Raw genomic sequence first — 15013 nt, 5'->3', positions numbered from 1 at the left:
GGCTGGGGTGACTTGTGGATAGTGGGGGCTGTTGTGACTGGAGAATAGTGGGGGCTGTGTTGACTTGCGGAAGGTGGGGGACTTGGGACACTAGTGGATAGTGGGGGCCGGGGGCACTGGTGGATAGTCGGGGGCACTGGTGGATAGTGGGGGCACTGGTGGATAGTGGACGTTCGGGCACTGGTGGATAGTGGGCGTCCGGGGCACTGGTGAATAGTGGGGGCACTGGTGGATAGTGAGTCCTGGGGTGACTGTTGGATAGTGGGGGCTGGGGTCACTGTTGGATAGTGGGGGCTGGGGTGACTGTTGGATAGTGGGGGCTGGGGTGACTGGTGGATAGTGCGGGCTGTGGTGACTGGAGGATATTGGGGCCTGTGGGCACTGGTGGTAGTGGGGGCACTGGTGGTAGTGGGGGCACTGGTGGACAGTGGGGGCACTGGTGGACAGTGGGGGCACTTGTGGATAGTGGGGGCACTTGTGGATAGTGGGGGCACTGATGACAGTGGGGGCACTGGTGGTAGTGGGGGCACTGATGACAGTGGGGGCACTGATGACAGTGGGGGCACTGGTGGTAGTGGGGGCACTGATGACAGTGGGGGCACTGGTGGTAGTAGGGGCACTGATGACAGTGGGGGCACTGGTGGTAGTAGGGGCACTGATGACAGTGGGGGCACTGGTGGTAGTGGGGGCACTGATGACAGTGGGGGCACTGATGACAGTGGGGGCACTGATGACAGTGGGGGCACTGGTGGTAGTGGGGGCACTGGTGACAGTGGGGGCACTGATGACAGTGGGGGCACTGGTGGTAGTGGGGACACTGATGACAGTGGGGGCACTAGTGGTAGTGGGGGCAATGGTGGTAGTGGGGGCACTGGTGGTAGTGGGGGCAATGGTGGTAGTGGGGGCACTGGTGGTAGTGGGGGCACTGATGACAGTGGGGGCACTGGTGGTAGTGGGGACACTGATGACAGTGGGGGCACTGGTGGTAGTGGGGGCACTGATGACAGTGGGGGCACTGGTGGTAGTGGGGGCAATGGTGGTAGTGGGGGCAATGGTGGTAGTGGGGGCAATGGTGGTAGTGGGGGCACTGGTGGTAGTGGGGGCACTGATGACAGTGGGAGCACTGATGACAGTGGGGGCACTGATGACAGTGGGGGCACTGGTGGTAGTGGGGGCAATGGTGGTAGTGGGGGCACTGGTGGTAGTGGGGGCACTGATGACAGTGGGGGCACTGGTGGTAGTGGGGGCACTGATGACAGTGGGGGCACTGATGACAGTGGGGGCACTGATGACAGTGGGGGCACTGGTGGTAGTGGGGGCACTGATGACAGTGGGGGCACTGGTGGTAGTGGGGGCACTGATGACAGTGGGGGCACTGGTGGTAATGGGGGCACTGGTGGTAGTGGGGGCACTGGTGGTAGTGGGGGCACTGATGACAGTGGGGGCACTGGTGGTAGTGGGGGCACTGATGACAGTGGGGGCACTGGTGGTAGTGGGGGCACTGATGACAGTGGGGGCACTGGTGGTAGTGGGGGCACTGATGACAGTGGGGGCACTGATGACAGTGGGGGCACTGGTGGTAGTGGGGGCACTGATGACAGTGGGGGCACTGGTGGTAGTGGGGGCACTGATGACAGTGGGGGCACTGGTGGTAGTGGGGGCACTGGTGGTAGTGGGGGCACTGGGGGTAGTGGGGGCACTGGTGGTAGTGGGGGCACTGGTGGTAGTGGGGGCACTGATGACAGTGGGGGCACTGGTGGTAGTGGGGGCACTGATGACAGTGGGGGCACTGGTGGTAGTGGGGGCACTGGTGGTAGTGGGGGCACTGGTGGTAGTGGGGGCAATGGTGGTAGTGGGGGCACTGATGACAGTGGGGGCACTGGTGGTAGTGGGGGCAATGGTGGTAGTGGGGGCAATGGTGGTAGTGGGGGCACTGGTGGTAGTGGGGGCATGTGCCGGTGTGTCCGGTCATTATGAGAAGTTATATCGTTGTTCCCGCGGCTTCACACATCACAGACACGGAGACAATTTATCTTGCATCACAATTTTTATTGCCGTCATGTAATATTTTCGGGTTTAGAGACATTTCTTGTCTTGAGACGATTCTCGTCTTTTCGGTAAATCTGTAGAGTCAATCAGGATTTCTGCAGATTCAGCGTCAGGAACGACCTCTAATAGTTATCATCATCATCATCATCGCCCTTCCTACATTTGCGTCCGACCAACTTTGGAACATCGACATCTTTTCTAATCTTGAATTTACATTCCTTGCCATCTCCAGCATCGACCTGAGGAGAGACAGAGGGGGAGGTGAGGACTCGGGATGGAGGGGACCCCACTACACGTCATATGGCGGGGGGGTGGGGTCATTTCTCTTTTTTTAATTTCTAGGATTTGCACCTTTTTGCAGCACATTTTCATATTTGTGCTAAAATGTGAGACTTTTCAACAGTTTTGCATTGAATTCATCTTTAAAATCCAGAATTTGATGTTTTTTTAAAAAAGTTGCCATTTTGGCCCAAATAGACATCACTCCCAAGCAGGTGCATCACAGTCTCTAAAAAACAACAGAGGCACAGCCAACCAAAGTCCAAAACTTGGGAAAACCCCCCATTGGGTAATTACAGAGCGCCCTCTAGTGGACACTTCTCACCACTACATGTCACCCCCCCACCCCCACCCCCCACCATGTGATTATTCAGAATAACCTGATACACGTTCATGGTGTGTGAGACCCCGAGGATCAGGGATCACTTACCGACACATAGTAAAACCTTTTATCTTCTGATGTCTTGAGGATCTTAAGGTCTTTGGTGTCCACCCCATATTTGTCCTTAATATCATCTTGAAACTGATGATACAAAAGAAAATGAGATAAATTATAAATAGCTTTTTTTTCAGAATACAAAGACATTTAGTGCAAGCCAAATACCTGCCCTATGGTAAGCAATAGAGATGGGAGGCATGTACTGGGGGGGGGGGGGCAGGGGTACTGGAGGGGTGCAGGGGTACTGGAGGGGGGGCAGGGGTACTGGAGGGGGGGCAGGGGTACTGGAGGGGTGCAGGGGTACTGGAGGGGGGGCAGGGGTACTGGGGGGGGGCAGGGGTACTGGAGGGGTGCAGGGGTACTGGAGGGGGGGCAGGGGTACTGGAGGGGGGGCAGGGACTTCTGGCAGAACACATTTACTGGAGAAGGTGGACTACTGGGGGGGTGAGGATACAGGAAAGGGAGACCACTGGGAGGAGTGAGGTTACTGGGGGAGGGGGGGGATGCCGGGAAAGCGAGGTCACTGGAGAGAGAGGAATACTGGGGGTGTGAGGATACAGGAAAGGGAGACCACTGGGTGGTGTGAGGTTACTGGAAGGGGAGACCATTGGGAGTACTGGGTGGTGTGAGGTTACTGGAGGAGGAGACTACTGGGTGGTGTGAGGTTACTGGAGGAGGAGACTACTGGGTGGTGTGAGGTTACTGGAGGGGAGACTACTGGGTGGTGTGAGGTTACTGGAGGAGGAGACTACTGGGTGGTGTGAGGTTACTGGAGGGGAGACTACTGGGTGGTGTGAGGTTACTGGAGGAGGAGACTACTGGGTGGTGTGAGGTTACTGGAGGAGGAGACTACTGGGTGGTGTGAGGTTACTGGAGGAGGAGACTACTGGGTGGTATGAGGTTACTGGAGGGGAGACTACTGGGTGGTGCGAGGTTACTGGAGGGGGACTACTGGGGGGTGTGAGGTTACTGGAGGGGGGAGACTACTGGGGGGTGTGAGGTTACTGGAGGAGGAGACTACTGGGTGGTGTGAGGTTACTGGAGGGGGAGACTACTGGGTGGTGTGAGGTTACTGGAGGAGGAGACTACTGGGCGGTGTGAGGTTACTGGAGGAGGAGACTACTGGGTGGTGTGAGGTTACTGGAGGGGAGACTACTGGGTGGTGTGAGATTACTGGAGGAGGAGACTACTGGGTGGTGTGAGGTTACTGGAGGGGAGACTACTGGGTGGTGTGAGGTTACTGGAGGGGAGACTACTGGGTGGTGTGAGGTTACTGGAGGAGGAGACTACTGGGTGGTGTGAGGTTACTGGAGGAGGAGACTACTGGGTGGTGTGAGGTTACTGGAGGGGGAGACTACAGGGTGGTGTGAGGTTACTGGAGGGGAGACTACTGGGTGGTGTGAGGTTACTGGAGGGGAGACTACTGGGTGGTGTGAGGTTACTGGAGGAGGAGACTACTGGGTGGTGTGAGGTTACTGGAGGAGGAGACTACTGGGTGGTGTGAGGTTACTGGAGGAGGAGACTACTGGGGGGTGTGAGGTTACTGGAGGGGAGACTACTGGGTGGTGTGAGGTTACTGGAGGAGGAGACTACTGGGTGGTGTGAGGTTACTGGAGGAGGAGACTACTGGGGGGTGTGAGGTTACTGGAGGGGAGACTACTGGGTGGTGTGAGGTTACTGGAGGAGGAGACTACTGGGGGGTGTGAGGTTACTGGAGGCGGAGACTACTGGGTGGTGCGAGGTTACTGAAGGAGGAGACTACTGGGTGGTGTGAGGTTACTGGAGGGGGACTACTGGGTGGTGTGAGGTTACTGGAGGAGGAGACTACTGGGTGGTGTGAGGTTACTGGAGGGGAGACTACTGGGTGGTGTGAGGTTACTGGAGGAGGAGACTACTGGGTGGTATGAGGTTACTGGAGGAGGAGACTACTGGGTGGTGTGAGGTTACTAGAGGAGGAGACTACTGGGTGGTGTGAGGTTACTGGAGGAGGAGACTACTGGGTGGTGTGAGGTTACTGGAGGAGGAGACTACTGGGTGGTGTGAGGTTACTGGAGGGGGAGACTACTGGGTGGTGTGAGGTTACTGGAGGGGAGACTACTGGGTGGTGTGAGGTTACTGGAGGCGGAGACTACTGGGTGGTGTGAGGTTACTGGAGGAGGAGACTACTGGGTGGTGTGAGGTTACTGGAGGAGGAGACTACTGGGTGGTGTGAGGTTACTGGAGGCGGAGACTACTGGGGGGTGTGAGGTTACTGGAGGGGAGACTACTGGGTGGTGTGAGGTTACTGGAGGAGGAGACTACTGGGTGGTGTGAGGTTAATGGAGGAGGAGACTACTGGGTGGTGTGAGGTTACTGGAGGAGGAGACTACTGGGTGGTGTGAGGTTACTGGAGGAGACTACTGGGTGGTGCGAGGTTACTGGAGGGGGACTACTGGGTGGTGTGAGGTTACTGGAGGAGGAGACTACTGGGTGGTGTGAGGTTCCTGGAGTGGGAGACTACTGGGTGGTGCGAGGTTACTGGAGGGGAGACTACTGGGGGGTGTGAGGTTACTGGAGGGGAGACTACTGGGTGGTGTGAGGTTACTGGAGGAGGAGACTACTGGGTGGTGTGAGGTTACTGGAGGGGAGACTACTGGGTGGTGTGAGGTTACTGGAGGGGGACTACTGGGTGGTGTGAGGTTACTGTATGGGAGACTACTGGTAGGTGTGAGGTTACTGGAGGGGAGACTACTGGGTGGTGTGAGGTTACTGGAGGAGGAGACTACTGGGTGGTGTGAGGTTACTGGAGGGGGAGACTACTGGGTGGTGTGAGGTTACTGGAGGGGAGACTACTGGGTGGTGTGAGGTTACTGGAGGCGGAGACTACTGGGTGGTGTGAGGTTACTGGAGGAGGAGACTACTGGGTGGTGTGAGGTTACTGGAGGAGGAGACTACTGGGTGGTGTGAGGTTACTGGAGGCGGAGACTACTGGGGGGTGTGAGGTTACTGGAGGGGAGACTACTGGGTGGTGTGAGGTTACTGGAGGAGGAGACTACTGGGTGGTGTGAGGTTAATGGAGGAGGAGACTACTGGGTGGTGTGAGGTTACTGGAGGAGGAGACTACTGGGTGGTGTGAGGTTACTGGAGGAGACTACTGGGTGGTGCGAGGTTACTGGAGGGGGACTACTGGGTGGTGTGAGGTTACTGGAGGAGGAGACTACTGGGTGGTGTGAGGTTCCTGGAGTGGGAGACTACTGGGTGGTGCGAGGTTACTGGAGGGGAGACTACTGGGGGGTGTGAGGTTACTGGAGGGGAGACAACTGGGTGGTGTGAGGTTACTGGAGGAGGAGACTACTGGGTGGTGTGAGGTTACTGGAGGGGAGACTACTGGGTGGTGTGAGGTTACTGGAGGGGGACTACTGGGTGGTGTGAGGTTACTGTATGGGAGACTACTGGTAGGTGTGAGGTTACTGGAGGGGAGACTACTGGGTGGTGTGAGGTTACTGGAGGAGGAGACTACTGGGTGGCATGAGGTTACTGGAGGAGGAGACTACTGGGTGGTGCGAGGTTACTGGAGTGGGCTGCTGGGTGGTGTGAGTACTGGAGGAGGCGACTACTGGGTGGTGTGAGGTTACTGGAGGGGAGACTACTGGGTGTTGTGAGGTTACTGGAGGAGGAGACTACTGGGTGGTGTGAGGTTACTGGAGGAGGAGACTACTGGGTGGTGTGAGGTTACTGGAGGAGGAGACTACAGGGTGGTGTGAGGTTACTGGAGAAGGAGACTACAGGGTGGTGTGAGGTTACTGGAGGAGGAGACTACTGGGTGGTGTGAGGTTACTGGAGGGGAGACTACTGGGGGGTGTGAGGTTACTGGAAGGGAGACTTCTGGGGGGGTGTGAGGTTACTGGAGGGGAGACTACTGGGGGGTGTGAGGTTACTGGAAGGGAGACTACTGGGTGGTGTGAGGTTACTGGAGGGGAGACTACTGGGTGGTGTGAGGTTACTGGAGGAGGAGACTACTGGGTGGTGAGGTTACTAGAGGGGAGACTACTGGGTGGTGTGAGGTTACTGGAGGAGGAGACTACTGGGTGGTGTGAGGTTACTGGAGGTGGAGACTACTGGGTGGTGTGAGGTTACTGGAGGAGGAGACTACTGGGTGGTGTGAGGTTACTGGAGGAGGAGACTACTGGGTGGTGTGAGGTTACTGGAGGGGGAGACTACTGGGGGGTGTAAGGTTACTGGAGGAGGAGACTACTGGGTGGTGTGAGGCTATTGTAGAAGGAGAGTACTGTTGGGCCAAGGTTAATAGAGATGAGACTACTGTTTGGAGTGCGATTACTGGAGGGGAGGACTGCTGGGAGAGCGAAGTTACTGGGGGTTTGGACCACAGGGGGATTGAGTTGACTGAGGGCTACAAGTGAAGCGAGGTTACTGGGGGACATGACTACTGGGAGAAAGTTTTCTAGAGGGGAGGACTACTGGTAGATCAAGGTTACTGGAGGGGGGACTTTTTGCTGGAGCAAGGTTACAAGAGGAAGGGGTTTACTGGGCGAGCAAGATTACTGTGGGCAGTCACTGGTGGAGTGATGGTACTGGAGAGGGAGAGCACTGGGGGAGTGATGATACTGGAGAGGGAGTGCACTGGGGGAGTGATGGTACTGGAGAGGAGGATTAATGGGGGAGTGATAGTACTGGAGAGGGGGAGCACTGGGGGAGTGACGGTACTGGAGAGGGGGAGCACTGGGGGAGTGATGGTACCAAAGAAGGGGAGCACTGGGGGAGTGATGGTACCAAAGAAGGGGAGCACTGGGGGAGTGATGGAACTGGAGAGGGGGAGCACTGTGGGAGTGATAGTACTGGAGAGGGGGAGCACTGGGGGAGTGATGGTACTGGAGAGGGGAACCACTGGGGGAGTGATGGTACTGGAGAGGGAGAGCACTGGGGGAGTGATGGTACTGGAGAGGGAGAGCACTGGGGGAGTGATGGTACTGGAGAGGGGGAGCACTGGGGGAGTGATGGTACTGGAGATGAAGAGCACTGGGGGAGTGATGGTACTGGAGAGGGAGAGCACTGGGGGAGTGATGGTACTGGAGAGGGGGAGCACTGGGGAAGTGACGGTACTGGAGAGGGGGAGCACTGGGGGAGTGATGGTACTGGAGAGGGGAACCACTGGGGGAGTGATGGTACTGGAGAGGGGGACCACTGGGGAAGTGATGGTACTGGAGAGGGGGAGCACTGGGGGAGTGATGGTACTGGAGAGGGGAACCACTGGGGGAGTGATGGTACTGGAGAGGGGGAGTAATGGTACTGGAGATGAAGAGCACTGGGGGAGTGATGGTACTGGAGAGGGAGAGCACTGGGGGAGTGATGGTACTGGAGAGGGAGAGCACTGGGGGAGTGATGGTACTGGAGAGTGGGACCACTGGGGGAGTGATGGTACTGGAGAGGGGGAGCACTGGGGGAGTGATGGTACTGGAGAGGGGGAGCACTGGGGGAGTGATGGTACTGGAGGAGGTACTGCTGGGGGAGTGATGGTACTGGAGAGGGGGACCACTGGGGGAGTGATGGTACTGGAGAGGGGGACCACTGGGGGAGTGATGGTACTGGAGAGGGGGACCACTGGGGGAGTGATGGTACTGGAGAGGGGGACCACTGGGGGAGTGATGGAACTGGAGAGGCGGAGCACTGGGGGAGTGATGGTACTGGAGATGAAGAGCACTGGGGGAGTGATGGTACTGGAGATGAAGAGCACTGGGGGAGTGATGGTACTGGAGAGGGGGAGCACTGGGGGAGTGATGGTACTGGAAAGGGGAACCACTGGGGGAGTGATGGTACTGGAGAGGGGGAGCACTGGGGAAGTGATGGTACTGGAGATGAAGAGCACTTGGGGAGTGATGGTACTGGAGAGGGAGAGCACTGGGGGAGTGATGGTACTGGAGAGTGGGACCACTGGGGGAGTGATGGTACTGGAGAGGGGGAGCACTGGGGGAGTGATGGTACTGGAGAGGGGGAGCACTGGGGGAGTGATGGTACTGGAGGAGGTACTGCTGGGGGAGTGATGGTACTGGAGACGGGGACCACTGGGGGAGTGATGGTAGTGGAGAGGGGGACCACTGGGGGAGTGATGGTACTGGAGAGGGGGAGCACTGGGGGAGTGATGGTACTGGAGAGGGGGACCACTGGGGGAGTGATGGTACTGGAGATGAAGAGCACTGGGGGAGTGATGGTACTGGAGAGGGGGAGCACTGGGGGAGTGATGGTACTGGAGAGGGGGAGCACTGGGGGAGTGATGGTACTGGAGAGGGGAACCACTGGGGGAGTGATGGTACTGGAGAGGGAGAGCACTGGGGGAGTGATGGTACTGGAGAGGGAGAGCACTGGGGGAGTGATGGTACTGGAGATGAAGAGCACTGGGGGAGTGATGGTACTGGAGAGGGGGAGCACTGGGGGAGTGATGGTACTGGAGGAGGTACTGCTGGGGGAGTGATGGTACTGGAGAGGGGGAGCACTGGGGGAGTGATGGTACTGGAGGAGGTACTGCTGGGGGAGTGATGGTACCGGAGAGGGGGAGCACTGGGGGAGTGATGGTGCCAGAGAGGGGGAGCACTGGGGGAGTGATGGTACTGGAGAGGGGGAGCACTGGGGGAGTGATGGTACTGGAGAGGGGGAGCACTGGGGGAGATGATAGTATTGGAGAGGGGGACTACTGGGGGAGTGATGGTACTGGAGAGGGGGAGCACTGGGGGAGTGATGGTACTGGAGACGGGGACTACTGGGGGAGTGATGGTACTGGAGAGGGGGAGCACTGGGGGAGTGATAGTACTGGAGAGGGGGACTACTGGGGGAGTGATGGTACTGGAGAGGGAGAGCACTGGGGGAGTGATGGTACTGGAGAGGGGGAGCACTGGGGGAGTGATGGTACTGGAGAGGGGGAGCACTGGGGGAGTGATGGTACTGGAGAGGGGGAGCACTGGGGGAGTGATGGTACTGGAGAGGGGGACCACTGGGGGAGTGATGGTACTGGAGAGGGGGAGCACTGAGGGAATGATGGTACTGGAGAGGGGGAGCACAGGGGGAGTGATGGTACTGGAGAGGGGGAGCACTGGGGGAGTGATGGTACTGGAGAGGGGGAGCACTGGGGGAGTGATGGTACTGGAGAGGGGGAGCACTGGGGGAGTGATGGTACTGGAGAGGGGGAGCACTGGGGGAGTGATGGTACTGGAGAGGGGGAGCACTGGGGGAGTGATGGTACTGGAGAGGGGGAGCACTGGGGGAGTGATGGTACTGGAGAGGGGGAGCACTGGGGGAGTGATGGTACTGGAGAGGGGGAGCACTGGGGGAGTGATGGTACTGGAGAGGGGGAGCACTGGGGGAGTGATGGTACTGGAGAGGGGGAGCACTGGGGGAGTGATGGTACTGGAGAGGGGAACCACTGGGGGAGTGATGGTACTGGAGAGGGGGAGCACTGGGGGAGTGATGGTACTGGAGAGGGGGAGCACTGGGGGAGTGATGGAACTGGAGAGGGAGAGCACTGGGGGAGTGATAGTACTGGAGAGGGGGACCACTGAGGGAGTGATGGTACTGGAGAGGGGGAGCACTGGGGGAGTGATGGTACTGGAGAGGGGGAGCACTGGGGGAGTGATGGTACTGGAGAGGGGAACCACTGGGGGAGTGATGGTACTGGAGAGGGGGAGCACTGGGGGAGTGATGGTACTGGAGAGGGGGAGCACTGGGGGAGTGATGGAACTGGAGAGGGAGAGCACTGGGGGAGTGATAGTACTGGAGAGGGGGACCACTGAGGGAGTGATGGTACTGGAGAGGGGGAGCACTGGGGGAGTGATAGTACTGGAGAAGGGGACTACTGGGGGAGTGATGGTACTGGAGAGGGGGAGCACTGGGGGAGTGATGGTACTGGAGAGGGGGAGCACTGGGGGAGTGATGGTGCCAGAGAGGGGGAGCACTGGGGGAGTGATGGTACTGGAGAGGGGGAGCACTGGGGGAGTGATGGTACTGGAGAGGGGAACCACTGGGGGAGTGATGGTACTGGAGAGGGGGAGCACTGGGGGAGTGATGGTACTGGAGGAGGTACTGCTGGGGGAGTGATGGTACTGGAGAGGGGGAGCACTGGGGGAGTGATGGTACTGGAGGAGGTACTGCTGGGTGAGTGATGGTACTGGAGAGGGGGAGCACTGGGGGAGTGATGGTACTGGAGAGGGGAACCACTGGGGGGAGTGATGGTACTGGAGAGGGGGAGCACTGGGGGAGTGATGGTACTGGAGAGGGGGAGCACTGGGGGAGTGATGGTACTGGAGAGGGGGAGCACTGGGGGAGTGATGGTACTGGATAGGAGGAGCACTGGGGGAGTGATGGTACTGGAGAGTGGGACCACTGGGGGAGTTATGGTACTGGAGAGGGGGAGCACTGAGGGAGTGATGGTACTGGAGGAGGTACTGGAGAGGGGGAGCACTGGGGGAGTGATGGTACTGGAGAGGGGGAGCACTGGGGTAGTGATGGTACTGGAGAGGGGGAGCACTGGGGGAGTGATGGTACTGGAGAGGGGGAGCACTGGGGGAGTGATGGTACTGGAGAGGGGGAGCACTGGGGGAGTGATGGTACTGGAGAGGGGGAGCACTGGGGGAGTGATGGTGCCAGAGAGGGGGAGCACTGGGGGAGTGATGGTACTGGAGAGGCGGAGCACTGGGGGAGTGATGGTACTGGAGAGGGGGACTACTGGGGGAGTGATGGTACTGGAGAGGGGGAGCACTGGGGGAGTGATGGTACTGGAGAGGGGGACTACTGGGGGAGTGATGGTACTGGAGAGGGGGAACACTGGGGGAGTGATGGTACTGGAGAGGGGGAGCACTGGGGGAGTGATGGTACTGGAAAGGGGGACCACTGGGGGAGTGATGGTACTGGAGAGGGGGAGCACTGGGGGAGTGATGGTACTGGAGAGGGGGAGCACTGGGGGAGTGATGGTACTGGAGAGGGGGAGCACTGGGGGAGTGATGGTACTGGAGAGGGGGAGCACTGGGGGAGTGATGGTACTGGAGAGGGGGAGCACTGGGGGAGTGATGGTACTGGAGAGGGGGAGCACTGGGGGAGTGATGGTACTGGAGAGGGGGAGCACTGGGGGAGTGATGGTACTGGAGAGGGGGAGCACTGGGGGAGTGATGGTACTGGAGAGGGGGAGCACTGGGGGAGTGATGGTACTGGAGAGGGGGAGCACTGGGGGAGTGATGGTACTGGAAAGGGGGAGCACTGGGGGAGTGATGGTACTGGAGAGGGGGAGCACTGGGGGAGTCATGGTACTGGAGAGGGGGAGAACTGGGGGAGTGATGGTACTGGAGAGGGGGAGCACTGGGGGCGTGATGGTACCGGAGAGGGGGAGCACTGGGGGAGTGATGGTACCAGAGAGGGGGAGCACTGGGGGAGTGATGGTACTGGAGAGGGGGAGCACTGGGGGAGTGATGGTACTGGAGAGGGGGAGCACTGGGGGAGTGATGGTACCGGAGAGGGGGAACACTGGGGGCGTGATGGTACCAGAGAGGGGGAGCACTGGGGGAGTGATGGTACTGGAGAGGGGGAGCACTGGGGGAGTGATGGTACTGGAGAGGGGGAGCACTGGGGGAGTGATGGAACTGGAAAGGGGGAGCACTGGGGGAGTGATGGTACTGGAGAGGGGGAGCACTGGGGGAGTCATGGTACTGGAGAGGGGGAGCACTGGGGGAGTGATGGTACTGGAGAGGGGGAGCACTGGGGGAGTGATGGTACTGGAGAGGGGGAGCACTGGGGGAGTGATGGTACTGGAGAGGGGGAGCACTGGGGGAGTGATGGTACTGGAGAGGGGGAGCACTGGGGGAGTGATGGTACTGGAGAGGGGGAGCACTGGGGGAGTGATGGTACTGGAGAGGGGGAACACTGGGGGAGTGATGGTACCAGAGAGGGGGAGCACTGGGGGAGTGATGGTACTGGAGAGGGGGACTACTGGGGGAGTGATGGTACTGGAGAGGGGGAGCACTGGGGGAGTGATGGTACTGGAGAGGGGGAGCACTGGGGGAGTGATGGTACCAGAGAGGGGGAGCACTGGGGGAGTGATGGTACTGGAGAGGGGGACTACTGGGGGAGTGATGGTACTGGAGAGGGGGAGCACTGGGGGAGTGATGGTACTGGAGAGGGGGAGCACTGGGGGAGTGATGGTACTGGAGAGGGGGAGCACTGGGGGAGTGATGGTACTGGAGAGGGGGAGCACTGGGGGAGTGATGGTACTGGAGAGGGGGAGCACTGGGGGAGTGATGGTACTGGAGAGGGGGAGCACTGGGGGAGTGATGGTACTGGAGAGGGGGAGCACTGGGGGAGTGATGGTACTGGAGAGGGGGAGCACTGGGGGAGTGATGGTACTGGAGAGGGGGAGCACTGGGGGAGTGATGGTACTGGAGAGGGGGAACACTGGGGGAGTGATGGTACCAGAGAGGGGGAGCACTGGGGGAGTGATGGTACTGGAGAGGGGGACTACTGGGGGAGTGATGGTACTGGAGAGGGGGAGCACTGGGGGAGTGATGGTACTGGAGAGGGGGAGCACTGGGGGAGTGATGGTACCAGAGAGGGGGAGCACTGGGGGAGTGATGGTACTGGAGAGGGGGACTACTGGGGGAGTGATGGTACTGGAGAGGGGGAGCACTGGGGGAGTGATGGTACTGGAGAGGGGGAGCACTGGGGGAGTGATGGTACTGGAGAGGGGGAGCACTGGGGGAGTGATGGTACTGGAGAGGGGGAGCACTGGGGGAGTGATGGTACTGGAGAGGGGGAGCACTGGGGGAGTGATGGTACTGGAGAGGGGGAGCACTGGGGGAGTGATGGTACTGGAGAGGGGGAGCACTGGGGGAGTGATGGTACTGGAGAGGGGGAGCACTGGGGGAGTGATGGTACTGGAGAGGGGGAGCACTGGGGGAGTGATGGTACTGGAGAGGGGGAGCACTGGGGGAGCGTCTATATATGAGAAGGTTCTGGCACTAGAAAGCATCAGGAGTAACATGAAGCTGAGATTATCTCAGGATGTAACTTACCTTGTCAAGGAGTTCTTTACCAAACAGATTGTCAAGGACTGGGAACTTTAACTTGTCCTTTAGTAGGTCCTGATCTAATAATCCATATACTGAGTGCTGAGCAACGACAGCAAAGAGAAAAAAGAATGCACACTGTAGGACGGCCATTGTGAGTGCTAGCTCTGTGGTCTGTACCCAGGAGCCGTCCAGCCTGGCTTATATACCCCTGAGGAGCAGCTCATAACAATGGGAGGAGGAGATCTGATCTCTCCGCTCACATGACTGTATGATGGATGCGCCGCCCGAGCCGCAGTATTAACCTGTTAGAGTACAGGAGGGATCACCATCCTGTACAGGCGCCAGCACTGGGCATACCTGGGGAATGAATCTGCAGGGTGCCCCCGACGGCATATGGAGGGTGCCCCCGACGGCATATGGAGGGTGCCCCCGATGGCATATGGAGGGTGGCCCTGACGGCACATGGAGGGTGCCCCGATGGCATATGGAGGGGCCCCCTGGCGGCATATGGAGGGTGCTCCCCGACGGCACATGGAGGGTGCCCCCGACGGCATATGGAGGGTGCCCCGACGACACATGGAGGGTGCCCCCGACGGCATATGGAGGGTGCCCCCGAAGGTATATGGAGGGTGCCCCCGAAGGTATATGGAGGGTGCCCCCGAAGGTATATGGACGGTGTCCTCGACAGCATATGGAGGGATCACTGTCCTGTATGGGACAAGACCAGGAGGGATTCCGGATTCTCCATAGGAGACGGGAAGTCACAGGATAAAAGTTGAAATGTAATAAAAGTTTCATCCACTTCTCCCCTTTCCATGATGGCGGAAGCTGCGGGACACGGGAAATAATCCCAGGAAGGTACCGACACAATCTGACACTAAGGTCTCATCATCTAATGACTCCCAATAGTGACAATTATAGGGGCTGCACCCCATTATACATGTGGGAACAATCCTGGGCATCTCCAGGTACAGGGGCATTGGACAGATTTTTGGACTGGGAGAAACTTTCATAGATCCTTTATATATGTATAATCACTGACCTCACTATACAGACACCTCCATGTATAATATATGAGGTATAATCACTGCCTCACTATACAGACACCCCCATGTATAATATATGAGGTATAATCACTGCCTCACTATACAGACACCCCCATGTATAATATATGAGGTATAATCACTGACCTCACTATACAGACACC

At 58.6% G+C, this 15013-nt stretch overlaps 1 protein-coding gene across 1 annotated transcript; it reads right to left on the bottom strand.

The window, feature by feature from the left end:
• Positions 1-2028: 2028 nt before the first annotated feature.
• LOC140116831 (uncharacterized) lies at positions 2029-14021 on the bottom strand. The gene is made up of 3 exons (XM_072133266.1): positions 13810-14021; positions 2759-2851; positions 2029-2288 (listed from the first exon to the last, which is right to left on the bottom strand). Exons 1-3 carry the CDS (start codon positions 13954-13956, stop codon positions 2172-2174), a joined length of 357 nt encoding a protein of 118 aa, XP_071989367.1. The 5' UTR covers positions 13957-14021; the 3' UTR covers positions 2029-2171.
• Positions 14022-15013: the final 992 nt, after the last annotated feature.

Source organism: Engystomops pustulosus, chromosome 2, assembly GCF_040894005.1.
Source record: "Engystomops pustulosus chromosome 2, aEngPut4.maternal, whole genome shotgun sequence".
NCBI classification, from domain to species: domain Eukaryota; kingdom Metazoa; phylum Chordata; class Amphibia; order Anura; family Leptodactylidae; genus Engystomops; species Engystomops pustulosus.
The sequence above is the reverse complement of the archived record's forward strand: the minus strand, read 5'-3'. Positions and strand labels throughout refer to the sequence as shown.